Consider the following 24,837-nt stretch of genomic DNA (forward strand, 5'->3'; position numbering starts at 1 on the left):
TGCGCTCTTTTTTTTATTATTTTTTCCCTTTGGGAAAGAAAAGGTATTTCGTTTTCCTTTGCTTTAATTTTATTATTTTGAGTCCCCTCTGATTTTGGGCACTGGGATGCTTCACTTGAATCCTTTAAAAAGCATTCTGTCTATCAATTTTAACATCTTCCTTGAAATTTTAAGCTTTCTATCTTCTCTCTTTTCTTTACAGTGTTCAGTGAGAATTAAACCAGATTAAGACAATTCAGCAGATGAACACACATTAGTGCTGATGATGCACAAGTCCAGCCTCTTTCACAGCTTCTTGACAGTGTATGTTTGCTAAAAGAGCTCCTTGGGGACACAGAGCACTGTTTAAAGTCAGTAGGTGTCTTTATGGTACATTATCTGCCCAGTCAGCAAGTACAGCCATTTTGAACTATTTTTAGGGATAGGGAGACTCTTTCTCAGGAAGATTTGGGATGGCACAACCTCGTATCTCAGCCTACCTCCCCCCTGATATAGACCCCACCAAAGCTGCTCTGGCCTTTGGGAGGAGAGCCCTTCCTAAACTGAATGAGGAGTTGCAGTCTGCTGAGCTGCTGACGCAGCAGCGGGCGCTGATGGCTCTCTGCGATCTGGTCCACGACCCAGAAAAAGTCTACCAGGCAATAGCATTAGGTAAGTGGTCTGTTCTCACTAGCAATGACACACTGGAGCAGGCTGAGGGGGCAACTCCACTTTCTTCCATTACTTTTTCCTTACAATATCTTTGATGATGCAAGATACGCAGGAAAATTTTCTATTGTAAATGCAGGTGAACCCATGGGAAGAAATGGTGATGTCTGACTCAATTCAGAAGGCTGAATGATTTCTTTATTATAACTATGCTAAAATACATTAATATACTATATAAAAAGGAAGATACTAAAACTACATACTACTTTCTCTATCTCTAACACAACTTGTGACCCTTTCCTGAGAGTCCAGCCACAGGTGGGTTGGATTGGCCATCAAACTCAAAAAATCCTCACCAGAATCCAATCAAGCACTCATTCCAGGTAAACAATTCTCCAAACACATTCTACATAGGAAAAACAAGGAGCAGGAATAGAAATTGTTTTCTCTTTTAGTTCTCTCTGTGCACCTCCATGAAAAATCCTGAGAGTGAGAGAAACGTGCTTGCCACAAATTTCCTATTTGTTTTACTGTAAAATCACCTTAGAAAGGTAAAGAATGTTATAATACCATATACATGACAGTTATTATGAGAATTATCATCACTTTAGGATTCATCACTGGATCACTGTAAGTTTTATCAACTCCTAAATACAAAAGTAGTGCAGAATCTTTCTTTCCATAAAATCAAAGACTTGTTAAAGTTGGGAAAGACCTCTGAGATAATCCAGTTCAACTGTTAACTCTGCCCTGCCATGATCCCCACTAAACCATGTCCCCAGACTTTATTCTGATTTTAGCTAATTCCTAACATAGGCTAATAAAAAACCTCCTACCTAATTGGTTCAAAGTTAGAACCCCTTCACCATCATCACCCACTCACCTGGAACTTAATGAGAAATTAGAAAAGAAAGGAATATAACCAAATTTATCTTACTCATCAGGACTACATCTGGCCACAACTTTGTGAAAGCCTGGAAGAATCTTGAGTATTGATTTTGTGGGGGGGAAAACCCCTAACCACAAGCTCATTTTTGCAATTTTTAGCAGTCTGTGGTATATCTACATGGCTCATTGTATAACACAGAAAAAAAAAAATCTTTGTTTGCTATTGCTTTTTTCTCCATTTACTTCCTTTGTACTCTCTTCCTAGTCATGTTCAAAATTTATTAAGTTAGTGTTTGATGATCAGTTGATTGCCAAAGCAATGTGAGATTGTTGTTAGTTTGGGGTTGTTAGGTTTTTTGGCTTTGGTGAGTGCCATATGTGCATACACAACCATTAATGGTTCACCACATTTATTTCGGTTCAAAAAAGACAAGTGAGTGTCAATCCTGCAAAAAACATGCTTTTCTAAAGACATCAATATCTCTACTGACTTATTTTTAGAGTTATGTCACTTTATATTTGCAGGATTAGGATTTAACTTGAAAAGGAGTCAGGAGCTTGTTTGTAGCGTGACATTTTTGGCAGTAGGCCTTGAAATTTGGAAGTTTCTTCCTTACTTGAAATATGACAATGAGAATTTCACTGTCAGGACAAGCTCAAAATCCTGAGGCACTTCAAATTGTGAGATAAATGATGAATATTGCTATTTCAAATTAATGCTGGAAGTAAGAAATGTTAACATGAATTCTGATGTCTCATAGGATTCTTGGCTAGCCTGAAGACTTTGCTGGTGCATCAAGACCAAACTGTCCGGCAAAAAACAACAGAAGTTCTCTCTGTAATGGCTTTGCATAGTATTGGCAGGTAGGTGCAATCCCAAAGTTTACTGAACTGTGAGGGAAGTGATTTTTCAGTGAGAAATCAGAACTGAGCTCCTAAGTTTTGTCATACAGATGCAGCATAAAGAAGAGCAGTGAGTGAGGATTAAATATCTCAAACATATGCAAGTTTTATTATGTTGTGCTAAATCTGTCCTCCATTGTTGGTTTTAGGGAAGGGCTAATACGAAGTGGAGTCATTTCTGCCCTCGCCGGGCTCCTGGATGATCCAGTAGATATCTGTCGGAAGAACACCCATCAGATTTTTGACATGCTGGCAAAATTACCTGAAGGTAGGAGGTTTTAAGCAGTTAAGTACTCACATAGACAACGCAGAGCGGAAATCAGGTAAATTCACCTATGTTCCAAATTTAATTTATTCCATTTCCCTTGAAACTAATATTTTAAACCAGTATCTTGTCTATTTTTGCTTATGTTAGTTTTCTTTAGTTAACTTTATTAGGTTTTATGCATGTTAAGGCCACCTCCTCAAGATAGAGTGCCCTGCATGCTTGAATTGGTATTTCATAATCTTGTATCAAAATTTCACTTATTCCCTTCTGTTCAAAGTCTGGATCAGCTGTTCATCACAGTGCATTTGTTTCATAAGTGTTTTAATCTGAACATTAGTCTTAAACTTCTCTTCCAGTTGATAAAAATTATGCTTTTAAAAACAAAATTTCAGTAGAAATTATCAGTTAAAAAGCCATGCTGTTTAAATTCATAGCAAAGTATATTGTCTGAGAAATTCCGTTTCATTACTGATGCTTAAAAAGAATTAAATGAAAGCTTAGAGCCTTACTAATTGTACATGAATTCTGAAAAATCTAAAGATGTATTTTTTACTTACAAGCAATCCTTTTGAAAATCTTCAATAATATGAAGGATATTAATAACGTTGGACTAAACAACTTTGTGAAGATCAGTATGGAAAAGTCTGTAAAAGCAGCTCTGAGTAATTGCTCTTGGAAAAGGTGTTTTTTTGAGTCATGTATTCTGTTTATTTAGATAAAAATATAATGTATCTATAAAAATATACATGCCTGTATACATGCTGGAAGATAAATCCTGGAGCAGAATTGTGTCAGTGTAGAATAGACTCACATACAGAGGGCAATTTAAAAGGAAAATGAAAAGGTGCAAAACTTTTTGCTGTGAGGCAATTCGGGGAAGTATCAGGGCTAACCACAAATATTTTCCAATAAGTAGTAAGAGTCACAAGGCCTGACATCATTCATTTGACACATTACAGATACAGAAATAGTCTCTTCTTGGTAATTCAGCCCTTTTCAGTTAGCCAAGAAACTTTCTCTTTGCATTCACTTCTACATCTCACATCCAGAAAATGGGATAGGGTGTTGTCCTAGGGTAACAGATGTACCTTGGATCAGCTGGAGGAGGTCAGCAACTGCAGCACTCCTCAGCACTCCTCAGCTCTATTTGTGCTGTTCTCTAGAGCTGAGGTAATTTGCAGGGCCAATAAAGCAACATGTTCTGTGCTAGACAAAAAGGAACAGAAACTGTACATGCCCTTGGCATGAAGTGTAGCTGTTTTAACTGGGAAGTGGTCAGTGACTCCAGCTAGCTCTATGCCAGGCCACCTGGTCTTTCTCCAAACAGGAATAATTTTGGAAAATGTGGTTATTTTGAGCAAATCCACTTTCCAAGTATTTTTGATTCCTAAATTTAAGAATGTGTACCAGTATCTTCCAGGAACTGTGGGATAGTTAAAAACGAAAAGGTGGGAGAATGCACAAAGACTAGGAGAACACTGAAGAGTAACATTTCCAGAATAAACAACAACTTAGTAAAAAAAAAATAATGGGCAGAAGAAAGACAAAAATAGATAGATATATGTGTTCAGTAGGATAGAAGATAGAAGAGGGAGAAGGGCCAGCAGGAGGAGAAAATTAGGAATATTAAAGAAATTAATATAAAAACTTCCTATCTTTATAAAAACAATTAGTTGACATATATAATAGTTGATAATGTTAGTGAAAGGGTGTTATGCAATGATGAATGACCTTGGAAATAGCAACTGCAGAAATAGTTCTAGGAAAAAATATCTTTTATTATGGTGTGATTAACACTTGCCCATTACCTATCCTGCCATTTATGGGTACTTAATCCTTTCAGGCAAAGATTGAGGTGGAATGGATGGGGCAATGGATTTTTAAGCTTGCCAGAACCTCTATTTGGGAAGAGCCCAAGAGATAATATTTTCTCCTACACTGCTGACTCTTAGTGTCTCCATTCTTTCACCCTTGAAAAATCATAGTCAATTGAATGTGTGGATAAGGACTCTTTAAGGATACATTTTTCCCTTGTTTTGCTGTATGGAGTGCAAATGCTGAAAAGACAGATGGCATTCTTACTGCAGCAGATGGGACATCTCTTCTGTGAATGTCATTGTTGTCCAGGTGAAGTGAAATCCCAGCTGTATTAATGCAGCTCTTTCAGGTGGCAGTGCACTACATCACTGATAAAAATGAGAACTGAGAAAATAGATGCAAATTTATTGCATGATTTATCCAGGTGGATGACTAAGAGTCAAGGGATTTAATTTCAGCACCTGTCTTCAGCCAACAGACTTTTTCGTTCTAGCTTTGATATGCCTCAATTTTCTTATACAATCAGAATTTTTTGTACAGAAAACTCTGTAGAAAACATAATTTATTTTAATATCTTGAATTCTTCAGAGAGAAAACAGAGTAACCATGAATTACTCAGAATACTAAAATCAAAAACATCATAGGAATTGAATTATTAGAGAGTTAATAGCAAGAAATTGCTATTCAGAAAACATAATTATGTGACTTGATTATTTAAACATAATTATTTACTTCTTTGTTCCTCCCCATGCCTCTGATTTTAAGTCAAGTAGGAGCACAGGTGGTGCTTCACTTTCATTTCTCCTTTCCAAGATAGCTTTCTCTCAATGAGGAGTGGAACTGGCTGCTTTCCTTTAGAAATCCTCTTGGGCCTTTGTTAAAATGTCCTAGGTTCTCTTTGTCATCTCTAATACTTATGGTAGAAAGACCTTCTTAGTTTAATAAAGATTTGCTTTTTAATATAAAGTGTTTGTTACCCTCCTGATAATTGACTACACTTTTGGTTTTATCCAGCTTTCTTACTTTGAAGCTATGCTGCAATGAATGCTGGTGTTTTCTCGTCTCCTCTTTCAGTAATCTGAATAGGCCACAGTCCAATGAAAGAAAGAGGTGAAGGAGACACAACATCTAGTAGGCCATTCATTGGAAAAGGGAGCCTTGACTCACTTCCCACATTTTCCACAATTCAGCCAACTAATAATTGGATATTACATGTAAAAAAGCAAATTAGACTAGAAATACTGCACAATTTCCCAGGTAAATGATAGCAATTTAATAGTATACAAAGTTTAGAGGAACTTGTACCAGCAATTACTGTGTACAGATTTAGTTTTTACAGATTCGTAAACTTGCCAAGCCAAGCAGTCTGAGTGCAAATATCCCAAGCAGGCAGCAGCTCTTCACTACAAGTGAGACCTAAAAACTCTTTGTGTGTCATGATGGACAGATCTCTGTGCGTCTTTAGACTCTGAAGGCACAGCCTCATTTGCTCTTTTGCCTCTACTCTCCAGGTGTAACAATTGGCAAGGAATGCTTAAAGGGACCCCATGTCTTCAATACAGGGATAAAATATCTTGTTCAAAATTAGACAGATTAGAAGAAAACTTCACAAGCATTATCCAATTAAGTAACTGTTGTAACACTACTTAATGAACACACTATAGACACATTCAGTATCATTTGAATTATTTATTTTTGAAGTGGACAATTTAAATGTTGATGTTATTAACCATTTTGTTTTAATTTTCTTAGAGCCCTTGGCTGAGATTTCTTGCACTAATCATAGTACATAAGGGGAACAAAAGTAGAAGGTGATTTTCCAGTGTGCATGTGTGTCTGTGTCTCTGTGTACGTATGTGCTTTACAGTTATCAAACATTTATTTACACACCAACTTTACACTGATGTCTTTAAGAAGTCTTTTCTATGGCAGGGGAAAGAACCAAAGACTCAGGTCTATATAATCCATATGAGATTTTCCAGTGTAGTCCCACAGAGCTTCTTATGCATTCTTTTGCAGGAATGTTATCCAGTAGTGTTTCTTTATGAGATGAAACCTGGAGCTGAGGATTGCATCTCTTCAGTTTCCTTAACTTCACTAAACTGTAAATAATTTAAATTATTAAATTGAAATAACAAGACATTTAGTTATTGTTCATATCGCTCATCTTTAACCTTCTAATAACACATCACATTTAAAAAATAATTTTAAAAACCAACAAAAAAAAGACTTTTGAGGTTATACACTACACAATCTCCATGGCTCCTGCTTCTTGGGAAATCTGTTATAATATTACAATACCCAGAAGGTATTTGGAGCAGTGGAACAGAATTGTCCGTTGGCAACTTTCACATTCAGCAATCCAGACACTACAACAATAATTTAAAAAATTGCTTTGTGATTTATTTTTTAAATCTGTATTAAAAAAGGAACACTAACCTATTTCTTAAATATAATTTGGTTTTTCATGAAACACCACAAGATTTGGCAAAAAAAGATGTAAAAGAAGACTGTTTTGATGTATAAAACTCCTTAACAGTAGAAGAAACACCGACCTTAATTTGGCCTATTCAAAGATTCATTTCATATAGTTTTGCTGCATATTTGAAGCCATAAAGAGCAGAAAGAGCTGCTAGTCAGTTAGGAACTCACAAAACAGTTGCGCACCAACAATTCCTTTAATAGGCAAGGTGTCCATGAGAAACAGTAAAGTAAAGCAGAGGTGTGTACATAGTATATGCTGAGAGTCATGTGCATGTGCATACATGATGGATGTGTACATACTCTTGACTGTGGATACCAATATTGTGGGTGCATGCCCACTCTCTACAGATTTAAGTAGTATTTTGCTTAAACACTCTCATTCAGTAGGTTCTGGTTTGAACTAGCTTTTCTCCCCGACACAAGCATTCTGCTCCCCACCCTGCAAACAAGTTCATCTATCACTCACCAGATTTATATTTTTACGTCAATAAAATTTTAGGACAACTGGGTGAAGATTAATTTCTTACACAGAACATGATAACACTCCCACTGTAGGAAATGGAATGAAACAAATGGAATAAAAGTGCAGTGACTGTGGTGAAACATCTCCACAGAGTTTGGCCTCAATCTCTTTTATTTTTGTTTTTGTCTGGGGTTTTTGGTTGTTTTTTTTTTTTCACTGGGGGTGTTTGGTTTTCTTGGAGAGGAGGCTCTCACTCTCCAGAACATATATTTGGGGAAAATGATGTAGCAGGTTAAGGGGGCATAAGAGGAACTGTGTTCATATATCAGATTTCCCCCTTTTCTCTCCTTGGGCTATTAAGCATTGCCCAATTTTTTTTCCACTGGAAGTGGAAGAAGTTAGCCCATTTTTTATCACTCCAGGAAAACAGATTAAACCCAAGGATTCTTAGCAGAGGCCAATGTATTTGAGATTGTTCTGAATGATAACATCTGTCACTGCATCAAACACAAATTGTATGTTACTGGTATCAGTGGCACAGGTGAAGTGTGAGTAGATCTCCTTGGTCTCCTTGTTGCGATTCAAGTCCTCAAACTGGCGTTGGATGTAGACTGCTGCCTCCTCGTAAGTGTTTTGGCCTTTGTATTCAGGAAAGCAGACTGTTAAGGGGATGCGTCGGATTTTTTCTGCCAGCAGATCTTTCTTATTCAAAAAAAGGATGAGGGAAGTGTTGATAAACCAGTTGTTGTTGCAGATGGAATCAAACAGACGCAAACTTTCTGCCATTCGACTCTGTAGGAGAGGAAACAACAGTGTCAGCAATAGTGCTTCAGCAGAACTGTGGAAAGCTCACAGTTCTGTCTGCTGCCCTGAGCAGGTAAAGTCCATTTAAGAACAATTGACCATGACCACCATAATTATGTTTGGAAATTAAAATCTAATGCTGCTTCAGACTGAAAGAAGAGAGGTCTTTTTTAAAAAAATCAGTGGCTGTCTTGAGTGCTCCTCGGGTATTGCTGCCACTGTGACATGGATGCAGCTGGAGCTGTCCATGGTACCAAGCTCTTGGGAGGCTATTTATTGTTGGTTTACAACAATAAAAGGTGAAAATAAATGTAATGTTTCAAATAGAAAATATTATATATTATTAAAATAAGTATCACTCCAGTAAAAAAGTAGATACAGAAAATGTCATAATCAGGCATTTTGGCAAGGTCAATATTTTTCTAGCCTGTTTAGATTTCAGGAAATGTTATGCATACATCATGAGTCATGGGAGTGATCCAGGGTAAGTGAACAGCAGGGATTTGGGATATCAAAAACCAAGGGTATATTTGGTTTACAAGACTATTTGCAAATATGTATGTGTTCCATTTGTCTGGCTTGTGTTCAGAGGGGATAAAAAAAATCAGAGCCTGGGCATTTTTGCTGTTGTTTAACTGTGAAGTATTCTGGCCAGTTCTCCAGTTTGGAAGGAACAAACAGTGGAGGAAAGACGATAACTTTGGCTTTTAACAAAAACAAAGTATTTCTAATATAAATTCTAAATTCTCCTGAAATTTGTTGTGTCTAGTGCATCTCCCTTGACCTCGGTAGAGTCACCTGCTGAGAGGAAGAGATAATAATCATGCACTGTTTATTATACAAAAACTAATATTAAATATAATTTATTTAAAATTTACTTTTTATTTTGTTTTATTTGAAAATGAAATGTTTCAAAGGAAATCTTCAACAGTTTTGATCATCATTGTTACACTAAAACTGTATACTAAAAAAATGCCCCTTAAAAATGCATTGCTGAAATAGGAGCAGACTGGTTTACATAAGCTTTTAAAATTACCTGTTATATTTTCCTCACTTTGTGTTATTACTCCTTTTCATTTGCTAAGGGTTGCCTTGGTCAGAACTGCATCGTGTGTTCTCTGAGTTCCATGAAGGCTCTGATTTAGCTCTGTGTTTACAGTGAAACCCAGGGCTGGTGGCAGTTTCTGGTCATTCCCAAAGCCCTGGGAGTGCTGGGAAGGCTGGCACTGCCTGGGCAGCCAGGGGCAAAGCTGACTCACCAGCCTCTTGAGGCACACTGAAACACAAGCTCAGTCAGACTGTTCTGATTTAGGAGCTGTTTGTTTACTTCTTTGTAAGGTGGGGTCATCTGACACTCCAGCCTAGTTTATATAGAGACAGATTTATAGGTGTAAAAACATAGCTTTAAAAATATGTTTGTGCATTTCTTTTCATAGTGCAAACACCAACACAACAGATAATCCCCTGAAACGTCATAGATCTGTTTTCAAATAATCAGGATTTCCTTTCCTGATTTTGTAGCTGATAAATAACCAAGCAAAAACTTTTTATCTCAGTTGAAATTCCTTTGCTACTAATAGTCTGAAAAAACATCTTTTAGAGCTAATGTAGGTTTTTGCCAACTCTCGGAATAATCATACCAACAGGATATTGCCTTTTAAGATGTTTGTGTTTGTTACTGTATTTAGTAGTGAATGATAACACTGTCCCTCTACTACCAAATCCTCCATTGGAATCTGTAACTCAAGGACAAAAGCAGACAGTTAAAACCCTTCCATAAATTGGGAGATATTATGAACACATACAAGAGGGCAGACAGTTTTAAATTATTGTAAACTTGGTGATCTCTTGTAGGATGTAAAGAAAATATTAGTAAATTGTTGATCCTGACACCTAAGAAATGCTTTCTTCAATGTAATATTTAATATTAGCTCAATATCAGAAAGTCGTAATATCTTTAACTAAACTGAATACCATTTCTTTTAGTTAAAAAACAAATAAGCCAACCAAGAATCATTTCCAATAAAGATGCAGGTGATATTATGCCAGTGCTATGCTGTGGTTGCAGGGTATAAATGTGTGATATATCCTGGGAAATTAACTCCCCAAAGGCAGGTCATGATTTTAATAGCCAAAGAAGGAAAATGTATCACTGAACAATGAAAAAATGTATCAGAAAGGAAAACCCAAGTCTTACAATCTTACAGTCATATAGTGGTTCAGTCTGGAAGGGAGCTTAAATAAACCATCAAGTTCCAAATCTCCTGCCATGGCTATGGACACCTTCCGCTCTCACCCAGCCTGGCCTTGAATGCTTCCAGGGATGGAACATCCAAAAATTTTCTGGGCAACCTGTGCCAGTGTCTCCCCAGTCTCACAGGGAAGAGTTTCTTATTAATACCTAATCTGAATCTACTGTCCTCCAGTCTGAAGTCATTCCCCCTTGTCCTGTCACTGCAGGCCCTTGTATTTTGTCTCTCTGCAACTTTCTTGCAGGTTCCTTGCATGTACTGGGAGGCCACAGTGAGGTCACCCCTAACCCTTGTCTTCTCCAGGCTGAACAATCCAATTTTTCTCAGCCTTTCCTTATATGAGAAGTGCTCCGTCCCACTGATCAACTTGGTGGCCCTCCTCTGGACTCACTCTGTTCTTCCTGTGCTGGGACCCCAGGGCTGCATGCAGCTCTGCAGGTGGGTTCTCACCCCAGTGGGGCAGAGGGGCAGAATCCCCCCCCTCCCCTGTGTCCACACTGGGGGCTCAGCCCAGCACAGGGAGGTTTCTGCGTCCCAGCACACGTGGACAGGGCAGGGCCAGCCCTCACCCACCAGCATCCCTGAGTCCTTCTCCCCAGCACTGCTCCATCTCCTCATCCCACATGATTTCTTGCCGTATCTTAAGTGATATATCCACAGTTCTAAGGTCAAGGCTGACACTAAACATACATGGTATATCCACTCATAAACTCCCAGCATAACAGGCTCATTTCTGCTTTTGACAATATTGTAAAATTACTTTACATATCACAGGGAAAGTAAACTTGAGAGGGTTATGGCTTATTATAATAAAAATAAATTGTTATATGACCCCCAAAGGTGTAATAAAACATAGTAAAATAATGATAGGCATTCTTCTCTGCAGTGTCTTTTCCAGTTCTGGAATCCTGAAGGGAGTACATAGCCAGGTGGTCAGAAAAAAATGTGCTGCTGTAATTTTATAATTATACACAAGCTGGGGGATAAGCAAGATAATGTCAATGCCTTACCCAGATGGCCTTGTTGGGGGCTAATTGCAAATTCTTCTCTGAGCATAAGAACAAGGAATTGGTTGCTTAAGGGAAAGGAACATGCTAAGGAACAGATGGCTGCTTCTATGCTTCCAATAGTTTGCAGAGGCACAAACATCCCTGGTCATCTTCTGGAACAGTAGAGGTGTGCTTAGCAGGAAAGAGTTCTGAACAAGTAAGCATTTTCAAAAGGGAAGACCCAGTTATCAAGATAGCAAGTAATTAAAAGAACAGAGTTTGTAAATGGAGCCAAATTGTAATGTAGTATCTCCTTTCAGCTTTCACGTTAAAGCTTTCTAGTCACAGCTGGGAGAGCTTTGAAATTAAAAATGAAAAATTATGAAGAGAGAAACTATCATAAATAGGGGAATTAACTGTCATTTGTATAAAAGCTTAAGAACTTCATCTTTCAGGCATTATATTTCTTTCATCATCATTATTTTAAAACGGGTAGGCACTTGGATTTGAAAACCCTAGCTAAACCAAGTAAAATTTATCTTGTGTAAGCCATAAACAATAATGAATAAAATTTGTGCAGGAATAGTAATATTTACTTTCTAGAAAAGTTAGAAAATCTTTGAATGTCAGTAAATCTTGGAATAACCAGTGGAAGCTGTTGCCATTTTCCTGTAGAGACTTTCCTTGCAATAGTGGCTGACATTTAGCATATGTTGATAGCTATGAGCTATTTCACAAAATGGCATGAAACTCTCTTTTTCAAATATCTTCTTTAGAGATCCATGACTTAAAATCTTCCGAAGAAAGCAGATGAAGCTAAAGTATTTGAGGAAGGATAGTGGGGTAAAAAGGTGATTGAATCAGTTGGATGTTTTTTCTTAAGGTTAATAGACAAAAAAAAAAATTGAATCCATTCTGAAATAACTGCAGTCTACAAAACAAATGAAGGAAATACCATTGCCCAGGATGCTCATAGTCAAAGTAGTTCAGGAATTCAAGCTATGCTCGAGTAAAGGCAGAGGGAAAACAGAAGAATTTCACAAACAAAAATACAGAAAGCAAGTGATAGCTTGGGTAAATACAAAAAGATACTCTTCTTGTAAAAAAGACTACAATGAGTGCTAGTTGGAATGTCCTTCCTGTGTAGCAGTCAGACAGTCCTGACTGAGTGCTGGCTAAGAGGTATACAAAACTATTGTAGGATTCATCTTTTGCTCAAAGGAAGAAGACTTCTACAAGAATGTATATGCTCATGTGGCTGCTGGACAAAATGGGAAAAGTTATGATAATTTAATGAGTTTTTAATATTTTCTTTCATCTAAATATCCAAAAGAAGAAACTGTCTGTTGGAGAGAAGTAAATAGACTTAATCCAACACCTCTCAAAGAAATTACCAGCCCCACTGACATAGAATTAAATTGGGATAAAACTCTTTACCTGGGTTATCCTTTGTATATCTGTTTTTAGCCTTGACATCTCCCAGAAGGGATGGGGTAAGCAATAGGCATTTGACTAGACAGAATTGTTCTGGTTTCTAAACTTTTTCTTCCCAATCCTAGGAGCCCAAAATTTTCCTGGAAAATGTTGGTATTCTAAACTGTCAAAATTAGAAGAGGCAACATAGAAGAGTAAGTCCCACTGTGAATTCACTAAGAAGTGTTCTTAAGTCACTTAGCAGCTTAACTTATTCTCCCAGCAGTCAACCTCATTATCCCATCACCCAAACAATGTATTACATTGGTGTAAAACCACTGCAGGAAATCCTGCTCAGTCACGTTGTAAACAAAATAGGAAGGAACTCTGGATAAGTAAAAGTAGCGATGTCAATATGGCACCTATCATACAGATACACACTTGCACATGCCATCTATTTATGTCCTTCCTACCAAAATGCCTTCCAATGTCCTGTGTATAGGAGGACTGTGAAGTGTAGAGAGGTCAAAACCTAACATAGCATGTTAGTTTATGCCACCACAATGAAGGGAAATTGAATGGGTTTTATATTGTAGGAGTATTGAATCACTACTATTAAATGAGCTTATAGAATGCTGAGAAACATATGTATTATGAAGTGGAGCCCTGAAGAAATATTGTGTGATTTTGATAGGGAGATATCTATTTCTATGGTGAGGGCAAAAGAAACTATTAAGCATGAAACAAGTTTGTTTTGAGTTTTTTAAAAATCAGATTCATTCTTAAATCAGGAGGAAACTAAATATTAGCAAACAAAATTTGTAAGCTACCAAATCAATTCTTCTTTATTTTAAAGATAATGTCCTGTAATTGTTCATACTTACAGTTTTTACATGCAAATGTATAACTGGTAGAGGAGGCAGTAGTCAGTATTTGATACCTCTTGTTTAGAGAAGCAAGGGAAAATAAACCTTATAAAGTGGTAGTGCACCATACTATTTCCAATGATGGTTTCCTGTTGAATGTTGCTATTGTCTTTACATAGAACTCCTTAGATGATAACTGAATCTGGCAGTGTGAATGAGAATTACAAGAGGACCATTAGGCTTGGCTATTGTATAGGATGACAATGAACAACATCATGAATATTTTATCATGTATGTTCTCTGTGACTGAGAAAACCCTGCAGTGTTATTATGGCTTACTGTGGACTAAAGCAGACAAGGCAGATTTAATTGGGAATATTACTTTAACAGGGTCCTGAACATTTGTCTTTGAAAATTAATCCCTGAAACTTTTCAGGCCTGCAGCAAGTCATGTCTTAGGAGTGCATGCTCAGTTAAACATTGGTATGTAGTTGTTACATACATGTGTAATACTTGTACCAGTGACAGACAGGGGTAAAGCAATCTTTAATATTATCTATCAAAATTATTTTATATTCCTAGATCAGGAACAATGCAGAATTGTTAATCCTACTAAGTACAGTCTGACAACAAGATATGGTTGTAGTAAAGGAAGCTGAGCTGAGAAAGAAGTTTGATTAAATTTCCTGACTGAAGGATTAGATTTTGAGCCAGAGGATTTCCAAGCAAAGGAGCAGGACAACAGGTGCTTCTGCTAGGACCTATAAATTAGAAGGAATTTAAAGAAAGGATATATAAAAAACTCTTAGAAGAACAGTGAAAAGGTTATTGAGTTCAAGGATCAGAAAGGGTGGGACATTTATCATTCCATAGAAATGCTAGAAGATCCAGACAAAGGCTATTCCTGTATGTCTGGCCAGAGTATTAAAGGCTGTTCCACAAACAAGAAAAGGGGCAAAAGAGAAATGGAGAAATACTCATAGGCTCATTTATTGCTTGTGACTGGCTATACATATCTCTTAAGTAAGCTGAAGTGCAGGACAAATATATTTAGAAGTGACAAAATGGGCATGTGACAGGTGTTATATTTATCATTACCCATAAGAGGATTCCAAGTCCAGAGGAAAGTTCTAGAAAAAGGTATGTTCAAGATAATAGAAATATGGGACAGCCAATATTGGTCCTGTGTCTGACATACAGCCATACAAGTCAACATTTCTGGGAAGCAGTAATAGGGATAGATTGGCAAAGTAATGCTGCTGCCACTGACAAAAGAAACTTAATGTCCCAATGGGCCAGCATAATAAAACCTACACATTTCCCAGACAGTGTCCAGCCAGGGCAATGCTGCCAGCCTGCAGTAAAAGTACCAAGAGAATCACAAAATGGGCAGGTAGCTTGGTTTTTATCCTTAAGGGAGGGCTTGCTGTGTTTCAGTTGCTCAGCAAACAGCTGTTAACACTGCTTTTACTGCCCCAAAGTCAGCAAAGTTTCATGCCACAGAAGCCTCTGGCTGCTGAGTTATGAGTGCATGTGGTCTGCTCCTCTGTGGATCATTTTGGGGCACAACCAGTACTAAGAGGGTAAACATCCCATAAAGGGAATATAAAAATAGATCTCCAGGGTCTTTCACAGTGCCAGCGAATTAAGATTTCCTGAGTACAAATTAGGATCTTCATGTCATTCCAAGCAGCATATTTGCAGCGTATAATACCTATGTTTGCTTTGGGGGTAGGAGTTTTTTAAGCATTGTACAGTATCCCAAGCAAGCTGCATAATTCTGGAGGTGAGCAAAAATCTAACTTAAGAACATTTTCTTGATAAAAGCATATTTATTTAAAATGTCACAGTTCTTGAAAATATATTGAAGGTATCATTTAAATCCATATTTCAATTGTAAATACCTGGATGTTTTATCCTTAGATTGAGCTTTTTATAGAATAATAGAGTCCAGCTTTTCTGTTCCTGCTAATATATTTCATTTGCTTTCAACATTTACTCAGTGTTTTCAAGTGGGGTGGGTTTTTTGGTTTTGTTTTCTCCCAGGTCTTTTGATTGTTTGCTTAGCTCAAGGGTAAAAGGAGCATTTCAAGCATATATTCTACAAAGCTGAAATATTGGCATAGTTTTACACATAAAGTGATCCAGGACTTTGGCTGTCCTTGTTTGAAAGCCTTAAGCTTACTGTCAGCCTTCTGTGTCTAGACATTCATAGAATCAAAGAATGGTTTAAGTTGAAAGGGACCTTTAAGATCACCTAGGTCCAGCTCCTGCCATGGCAGAGACACACTCTGCTAGACCAGGTTGCTCAGAGCCCCATCCAGCCTGGCCTTAGGACACTTCCAGGAATGGGGCATCCACAGCTTCTCCAGGCAACCTGTCCCAGGGCCTCACCACCTTCATAGTTAATAATTTCTTCCTAATTTCCAGTCTGCATCTACCCAGAAGACAGAACTTAACTCTGACCTTCAAGTAGAAGCTGGGGGAGCTGAGCTTGTTTGTGCTGGCAAAGAAGAGGCCAGAGGGGACAGCCTACAATTACTTGAAGTAATAGTGACACAGAACTTTTCCCAGCAGTGTTAGAGGAAAGAATAAGCAGCAATGAACATGAATTGAAGTTTGTGAAGTTCAGAGTAGATGTTAGGTTTCCTCCAGAAGACTAGCACAGCTCTGCAACAATTTGCTGGGTTTTGTGAAATCTACTTCCATAGAGGATTTTCACTCAACTAACTGATAAAGCCATAGCTGGCCTGATTTACTGCTGGCAGTAGTCCAGACCTTTAGGGATCACATCCAGCCTACATTTCTGTAATTCCAAGCAATTTAAAAACATATTTATAGTTGAATGCATAAATAAGAAGTCAATTTTATATACACAGTTCTGAGCAGGTCTCAAACTTTGCCTCTCAAAGAGAAGAATTCAAGCACAAGGACTGTCCTTTGATGGAAAGAGTCTCTATCCTGTTGCTAATGCAGGATGAAAAGGAAATAGTTAATTAATGGAGTTGTGGCCTTTCTGGAATATCCAGGGTTTACTCTTTTCTGTTCTTTGATGCTCTCTGGTCCTTGGAATAGCCCTTAAGCTACTGAAATAGGGCAGAAATCTCTAAGAGAACTACACAGGAATACACAAGTGAAAAGAGAAATGGTTATCCATTCTTTCAGGCTACTGACTAACCTACTTTTGTACAGTTTATTCATAACCCAAGTTTTTGCTGATACTGTCTGTGTAAAGAAAGAATACTTTTCATTGCACATTCTTTGAAATGGGCAGTTTTCTAATACATTACAGGGTGGGAAAGGGTATTAATAGGGTGACTATTGCTTTCTGGCAATTGTCTTAATTGAAGTAAAACAATATATTGGCTACATAAGAGGAAATTAATATTTATTTTTAAAATGGCAGGGGAACAGATTGCAAAATCTTGTGCCTGTGAATGCCATTTCTCTGGAGAAAATAACCATATGATATAAAGAGTGCTTATCAAATAAGTAAGTTTTCATTTCAACACACTCAAGCCCAGCTTTCAAACAAGACTCTCTGGATCTTTATGAGAGTCATTTGTAACAGTAGCATTAGAAAACAGAGAAAACCAGCAAGAATTATCATACACATAGAATAACTATCATATGAAGTTAAATAAACTAGTTATTTTCAATCTGGAAAAAGAAATAGCTGAGGAAGAACATGACAGAGCTTATAAAACCATGAATGGTATGGAAATGTTGAATAGCAGATTATTTTTTCACCATCTCTTACAACGCAAGAAGTAAGAAACATCAAATTCATTTATCTGACAGCAGACAAGTATTCCTTCCATACAGTGCATAATTAAATGTAAAACTCTGTCATGAGATGTTAGAGAATCATAATAGTAAAAGTCAAAAAAGTGTAATTGGGTTCAAGAAGCAATTAAATTAAAAGGGCATTTAAACAGAGAAATCTTGTTGCAATCTGCTGTTCAGTTACCTGGGAGGGTAAATTCCAGGAAATATCAGTGTATGATTGATCTGTTCCCATAATTTTCCTAAATGTCCATTGTTGCCCACAGCTAGACACAAACTGCTGCAGGTACTGGCTGTGACCTAGTACAGCTGATCTGTGTGTTTGGGCTGTCAGAACAGCTCATCCTCAGGGAGAAATCATTGTTTATCTCCCTGTTGGTGAAAAATTCTCCTTTATGTAACCCATGTGAAATCACTTCTGTTCCCAGGCAATTTTGCCTTTCCCATTAGTCTTGCCCAGCTTAGAAAAAGTTTGTTGCGCACACTTCACCATCATTTGAAGCAGTGAGTGTTTCTCATTGAAAGGTAGGCAAAGGCTCTTGGCACTAAAGTACTGACCTCTAGTAATTTGCATTGTCCAGTGCTGGAGTGTTTAAATGACAGAAAGACAGACAGACAGACAAAGAAAGAAAGAAAGTGAGACTGGTTCACATTGATGCTGAACCAGTTTTCACCAGAATGAGTTGGCCAGTCATTTCATTCTTCAGTAGTATCTGAACAATAAAAGCAGCCTATTATACACCAAAAAAAGTAAATGGCCCTTTATACTGAGAAATTCACTGCAGGGGAAAAAAAGTCTCACAAACCCTGACACCATTTCTCAGACTGTGGGACATGGGGAGAGAGATGCCTCTTACCCTCACAGTTTAGGCAGCTGAAATTCTTGCAGGAGACTGGCTTATTGTTTTATTGCAACTTTGAAGATATTTTGAGTAGGATGCTTACAGAGTTTAGCACAGCAAGAGCTCTTGTGGGAACAAGAGCTGCATTCCCTTTGTAGCCTGTCCATGTTGCAAGGTAGCAGGAGTAAAGTGGGTATTTTTAGCAGCCTTGCCTGTAATTCTCACAAAGTTCTTCCCATTGTGGGGGTTCTGAGGTTGCCTCCTACTAACCTGAAAGAAACCAAGGCTGAGGGGCACAAAGGCCAGTGTTCAGAGTCAAGAATGAAAAGGCAAGAGGAAGAAAGCTGAAGGGAAACTGCAAAGCAGCCTCAAGCAGAGGGCCTGAATCTGGGTCTGATCTTGGCAATTTTTGCATAAACTGAGACAAATACTAAGAGTGCAAAACCAGCATATTTAGCATCATGGAGAATCTTGTCTTCACTTTCAATAAATTCTTTTGGTTTTAAGCAACATTATGGGGATTCATGACAAATCAGTTTCAAGAGATAATTTCTATGAAGTTATTTCAGAGCAATTGGAGAAGAATAAAAGAAATGGTGATGTATGCTGAAAAAACGGTTCTCCCATATTTGACATGGAAATTCTAAACTGTTGGGCTACAGAAAAAGAAGTAAAAATTATTTTGTTCGATCAGGACTGTATTTAAGAGAACCCCAAACAACACAATGTTGTGGTCTCAGGTTATAGGAACACATTTTCTCTTCACTGAGCTCTGTCTCATTCAACTCACAAGATGGACGATGTCCTGTGCCAGTCAATATCTGTCTTTAGAGTCACAACTCAATTTATAGATTCATGCTTTACTATAGACTTGCTGTTTATGAACTGCTCAAAAACCAGAATTACTGGTTTCTTCTCAAGCTTATAATTATTGTATCTGAATATTTCATTGACTACATTTGTTTCCACAGCATGTTGTCAGATCAAGAGGTGCTGTTGAAAGGAACTTATAAATAGGGAATGAAACAATCTATACAATGAGAAATTATAGGGAAGAAACAATCCATACAATGAGAAATTATAGTTAGAAGGAACCCAGTAATTCTAGACACCCAATCTAATTTTCTAGAACATAAATTTTCAGCACATATATTAATGTATTTAACAAAGATTAATAGGTTTTTCAAGATATCAGTGATGTCTAGTGTAGCTCTGAATAATCAGACCTACTAAAAATCAAATCACAGTGTCTCAAATTAGATTCCTTTGAGAAGAGTAAGGAAGAATGTGTACCTAAGAAAATTGTCATTTAGTAAACACATTTGGGACTAAAAAAGATCATGGACTTAATGCCAGGTTCTAGTCCAGTTTTTCAGTAGTGTTCCACTGCTTTAGCCACATTCACTTTCTGCTTTCCTGTAACCCTCTGTTCCATTCATTTCACATTTTCCTCCCTCTGCTAGAGATGATGGCAGTGTTCCTGCAGTTGACAGTCTTATTTATCACATGAGCCCCCATTAATCATAGAAAAATCATTGCATTCATTGAAAGAGGCATAAAATCTGTGGAAAAAACCTATCATCAATATAAAGCTGGAATCAAAATATACACAAACAAGACAGTCAAAATAAAGTTACAACAACATTCTCCCATTTACTAACTCTTGATTATTTGATTGCACCAGAGCACCTAAACTCCTCTCCACCTCATCCTCAACCCACAATGCTTCACAATTCAAACTTACTCCCAACCTCCTCACTCTTCCAGTGCTGTTTCCTCCTCTGACTTGAACATTCCAGATGAGAAACAGTGCTTATATAATTTTGTACCATTAGAGGCTGAGCAGATCTCCATAATAATGGTTTGTACCATTCATATTGGCACAGAAGCTTGCACAGTTTAAAACAATTCAAACTTGCAAAGGAATTAGGAAAAACTCGGCACCTCTGAGACCCTGGCTGTGCCATCTGAAATATAAAGATCTTGTTAAAATAATGAAATTCTTAATTGCTTTTCTTTTATAATAATGGTTGAAAATATTTTTCCCTGCAAATGAATAATTTTTTCAAATCACCATACATTTGACCATTTGCAGAAAGGCAGATTTATCCTGTCTCCAGCTTCCTCATGACTAGTTTAGTACAGTAATTTTGGTGTATTTAAGGGTCTCTCTAGGTATCAGAGAAAGAATCTGAGAAAGAATCTTAGCTGTGGCTACTTCTAAATGGATACTCTTGTATTATTCTAAAATTCCTTCTCTCCTACACTGGGAAAAAGTTCTTGTGGTACTTTAATCCTAGAATTTGCATTGCTAGAAGATAGGGCTGTGCCTTTTGTACATCCATCACCAAATTTCACTGTTGATTGTGTGTGTGAATTTCAGTGAGACCAGATTGTTTTTCCTTAAACTGCAAGATTCCATACATCTAACATATCACATAATTTATTTTATCTTGCCATTGAGTAATTCCAGCTGAAATTGATAGCTGAGATCAAGAGGGGCGTCAGATGTGCTGAGACAGTTACACAAGGAAGTGTCTCATGGGACTCTCCTGCTCTCAGGAGACAACAGAAACAGCTTTATTGGCTTATTTCAAAAACTTTAACATCTCTCTTGAACTGGTTCTTGTGGGATCACAAGGGGAATCACGGGAAGTGCTGGCGGAGTAATGACAAGTTGGAAAACAGCATAGAGCAACATGGAAGGAAAAAATATAAGCTATTTGAACATTTGATTATTTCTGTTATTACAGAACTTTTTTTTTTTTTAATGTTTACTAACTTTTGAAAAAAATACGAACTTTTTTTAAATGTTTACTCCATGTGAGTAACAATGCAGTAGTCTTGGCATCCTGCCTGATGTTTTTTGTAACAAATCAGCTTCTAGTGTTGTCTCTGTAAAATAACTCCTGTCTGGTTGGAGGACTCTTAATTAATAGATCTAGGATTGAATCAAGAAAGGGACATTCTGAGAATTACTTATAACAGAGGAAACAAAGAGGAAAACTAACCAAGTTACAGGCATTTTCAGGCTGGAAGGGATTTCATTTATTGGTAAGGCTACTTATCACTTGTCCATTTCTCGGATTTCTTAAGGAAGTGTAGACTGATTTTCTATTCAACCCATTAAAAGGGAAAAAGCTCTTGGGTTGTGTACTGCCTTCCTATTTTCAACTTAGTGTTTAAATATTAGGTCAGAAATACTGTAATTAATTTTGTACCCAGTTATAACAGAAAATAATTTTGGTCTGGTGACTCCTGAACCTGTCCTAAGTACAGAGAGAGAACACGAGATGCCTTCTCCTCCAACTTCTGTTTTCCACTGCATTCATTTCAAGTCCCTCTTCAGGTTTCCATGGAAATAGCACAGAAGTGTGCTTATATTCTTGGCATTAAAATATTCATAAAAAGGGATAAAGAGATAGTTTAAATGACAGATGCTGTATTGCTGAAGCAGGCAGTCAAATTTAGGGTTCTTGTCTGTAAATGATCATGTGTGTAAGCGAATGCATTCTGTTGAGAGCAGGCCTAGAATAAATCCCTCACAGTGGTAGCAGAAGGGATAGGCAGGACAAACCTGACCTGCAGAGAAGGCAGGAATGAATTACAAGATTTCCCAGAACAATGCAAAATAAAATGCTGCTAAGATTTTGCTATTAGAAGTTGAACCCTTTCTCAAGGGAAGAGATGATTTAAGCTTACAGAACTATTTCTGTTAACTAAAAAAAATACTGCACAACTCCAAACTATTTAATTAAATTTTGAAATCTTACTTGTATAAAGCTTCTAATTCCTTCTAGTTATTGCAAATAGAATATTTGATACAAAATTAAAATTCTACCCTTTCAAAAAGGCTCTTATACATTTGAACTCCTGAGTACATTTAATGTTCTAAAATAAGTATAAAACCTCAACATTCTTTTAATCTTTGAAAATCTAACTGGAAGCAGAAAATGCATTGACTTAATTTATATTTTTATTCATTAATCTTATTCAGACTAATTATTTTGGTTGTTTACTCATTACAGAGATTTGGATCTTAAGCACTACTAAAATTCTAGTAGGATAACAAGCATTTATATTCTAGGAAATCTGTATTTCTGATTCAAAATATAAACTGTAGTCCTTAAAACACCATTGTATGGGCAGATTCCACTGCAGTACTTTGACCCTCAACGAGAATGGAGTACAGTATGTAATATAAAGGCAACTTTTAAAAATTTATGAAAAACAAATAGTAAATAGATGTATAATTTAAAAGCTTGCTGTTAGAACATTTACTAGAGGTTTTGTGTGGTTTTCATTTTCCAAGAAAAAAAAGTATTTTTAAAGGATAAGTCTGTGAAAATAAACAGTTAAATATGTCAAAATACTGTCCCTTTTAATAATCAAAGTCAAGAATGCTGTATTGACTTGTTTGCATGAAGTTACTCTCAAAAAAATTTGCAAATCATAAGGCAGATGACCACTGCATACCAATGAAAATCTATCCAAATGTTTATTAGTCTTCATCTATAAAATCAGCCTGATTTCTGGCATGTTTTTTGGTAAATCCTTTTTTTGAAAGACATTCAAACAAGTGATATGCTAGCCAACTAAACCAATTATCCAAGCTCTGCATGCAACAAATACTCTGGGACATTTTTATGGTAAAAAGGTGTTTAAAGAAGTATATTTTTCAAAAAATACCCTTTTTTTTATAAGCCATACACATCTGGAACTGAGAAAAGCAAGACAGACAAGGAAGATTAAGTCACTGATGCAAGCTGATAGAACAATCAATAAATAAATCCCTCATCTCCACTGCTCTAACCCAGAAAAGAAACATTATAATATGGAAAAGTTTAGGAATTGTTGTTGTAGAGTCACTGCAGATATGCTCTTTTGACTGCATCTGTAAAGCTTAATAACTACAATTTAAAAAACAATACACCCCCTGTCATACACACTTCTGTATTATGATGCTGCCATTCAGGCCTCAGCTCTGGGGATTGGGCTCCTGGAACAGCAATGGATGACGTAAATACCAACGCTGAATCAAGAGCACATCAAAAGGAGCAGCAAGGACTTAGAGGAAGTGTTTGTCATCTGCTGAACAACGAGAGAGAACAGCAGGACACTAAACAACTATTGAAGCAAAGATCCTTTGAGGACACATTAGGGGATTTAGACAGCAGTGGCTCAATCATTCTCCCTGGAAGGTGCATTTGTCATCATATGACACTTCCATTTTATAAAAACTTACCTTCTTTCTCCCACCAGAAATGCCCCATGCCCTAATCACAGCTGTATGACACAGATACCATTTTACCACTGAATTTTAAGAACAGTGGAGGTGTTTTATGTCCAGGATTTATTATCATAGAAAACCTGTTGGTATCCAGCTTGCACTTTTGGATAATCATGTAATTTCTCTGTTGTTCAGAGGATAATCATCTTCATAATAGTGAAAACACTAGAATTATAAAAGCATTTCTCAAGCTGTTCCAGAAAACTCTGATCACTTCTTCATGAGCATGCCCTAGAATCCCTTGTGTAAGGCAAACTGAGAAGGCACCTTGCAAAAGCCCTCAGTGGAAAAAAGGGTTACAATTTCTCTAAAATCTTCACATTAAGTAGAACCTGCAACTAACAGAAATCATACCATCTGTAAAATCCATATTCAGAATAATTTTCAACTAAATCTCTAACTAATAACTCAGTTACCTTCCATTCAAGATACACGCTGGCTACTTTGGAGCAAAAAACCTCAAGACATGGGACAGGGCTCCTCAGCAAAAATACTACTGCATAAATGTTAAAATCATATTATTTATTTATCTTTCTGCCTCTAGTGCAAAATTGAAAACTAATTATGCCATCTTTAACTTAATAACGATTTTTATAAGTGGGATAAAAAATGAAAAAAAAAAAAACAACCAATATATTTTTTTTAGAGGTTTATGGATAGGAAAGACTTCAGATACCAAGTTATAAAGAGTGGAAAAATATTAGCAATCTACCAGCATGGCCTGTAAATTCAATACATAATCATGTAGGTGAGCCAAGACTTTATCTTATAACTCATCTTCTCTTTGCTGGCCAGCTGCACCTCACTTGACATTGCCCTGCTGTGTGACTGATGCCCTTTTAGCAGGAGCTGTTATTGAGTTATGTCAACTTCAAAAAGTGACATAGTGGTATTACAGATTGGGGATGAATTATTCATGAAAATAATTATATTGATGAGGAAGAATGATTGAAAAATCAAACTGGGGAAAGCTAGACTTTTTTCTTCTATATTTCTTAGCTGTACAGTGCCTCACTTCTCTCTGATATTGTACAAGAACTTCCCTATTTGTATTGTACCTATACACTGAGCAATACAACAGATTGCATATAAAACTGATTTCTAAATAGGAAAGTTAGCTTCA

General features: G+C 37.0%; 2 protein-coding genes across 2 annotated transcripts in view; one reads left to right on the forward strand and one right to left on the reverse strand.

Moving 5' to 3' along the window:
• The window catches only part of RSPH14 (radial spoke head 14 homolog), a 73,973-nt gene that overhangs the window by 405 nt on the left and 48,731 nt on the right, over positions 1-24,837 (forward strand). The window contains exons 2-4 of the mRNA XM_077787129.2: positions 203-651; positions 2,298-2,400; positions 2,589-2,707. Coding sequence (XP_077643255.2) covers positions 453-651; positions 2,298-2,400; positions 2,589-2,707 — 421 coding nt within the window. The 5' untranslated portion in view covers positions 203-452. The remainder of the gene's footprint in view (positions 1-202; positions 652-2,297; positions 2,401-2,588; positions 2,708-24,837) is intronic.
• The window catches only part of GNAZ (G protein subunit alpha z), a 49,610-nt gene continuing 30,967 nt past the window's right edge, over positions 6,195-24,837 (reverse strand). The window contains exon 3 of the mRNA XM_021549917.3: positions 6,195-8,264. Within this exon, the coding sequence (XP_021405592.1) occupies positions 7,920-8,264 (345 nt within the window). The 3' untranslated portion in view covers positions 6,195-7,919. The remainder of the gene's footprint in view (positions 8,265-24,837) is intronic.

This window comes from Lonchura striata, chromosome 15 (genome assembly GCF_050655825.1).
Source record: "Lonchura striata isolate lonStrDom1 chromosome 15, ASM5065582v1, whole genome shotgun sequence".
Lineage (NCBI taxonomy): Eukaryota > Metazoa > Chordata > Aves > Passeriformes > Estrildidae > Lonchura > Lonchura striata.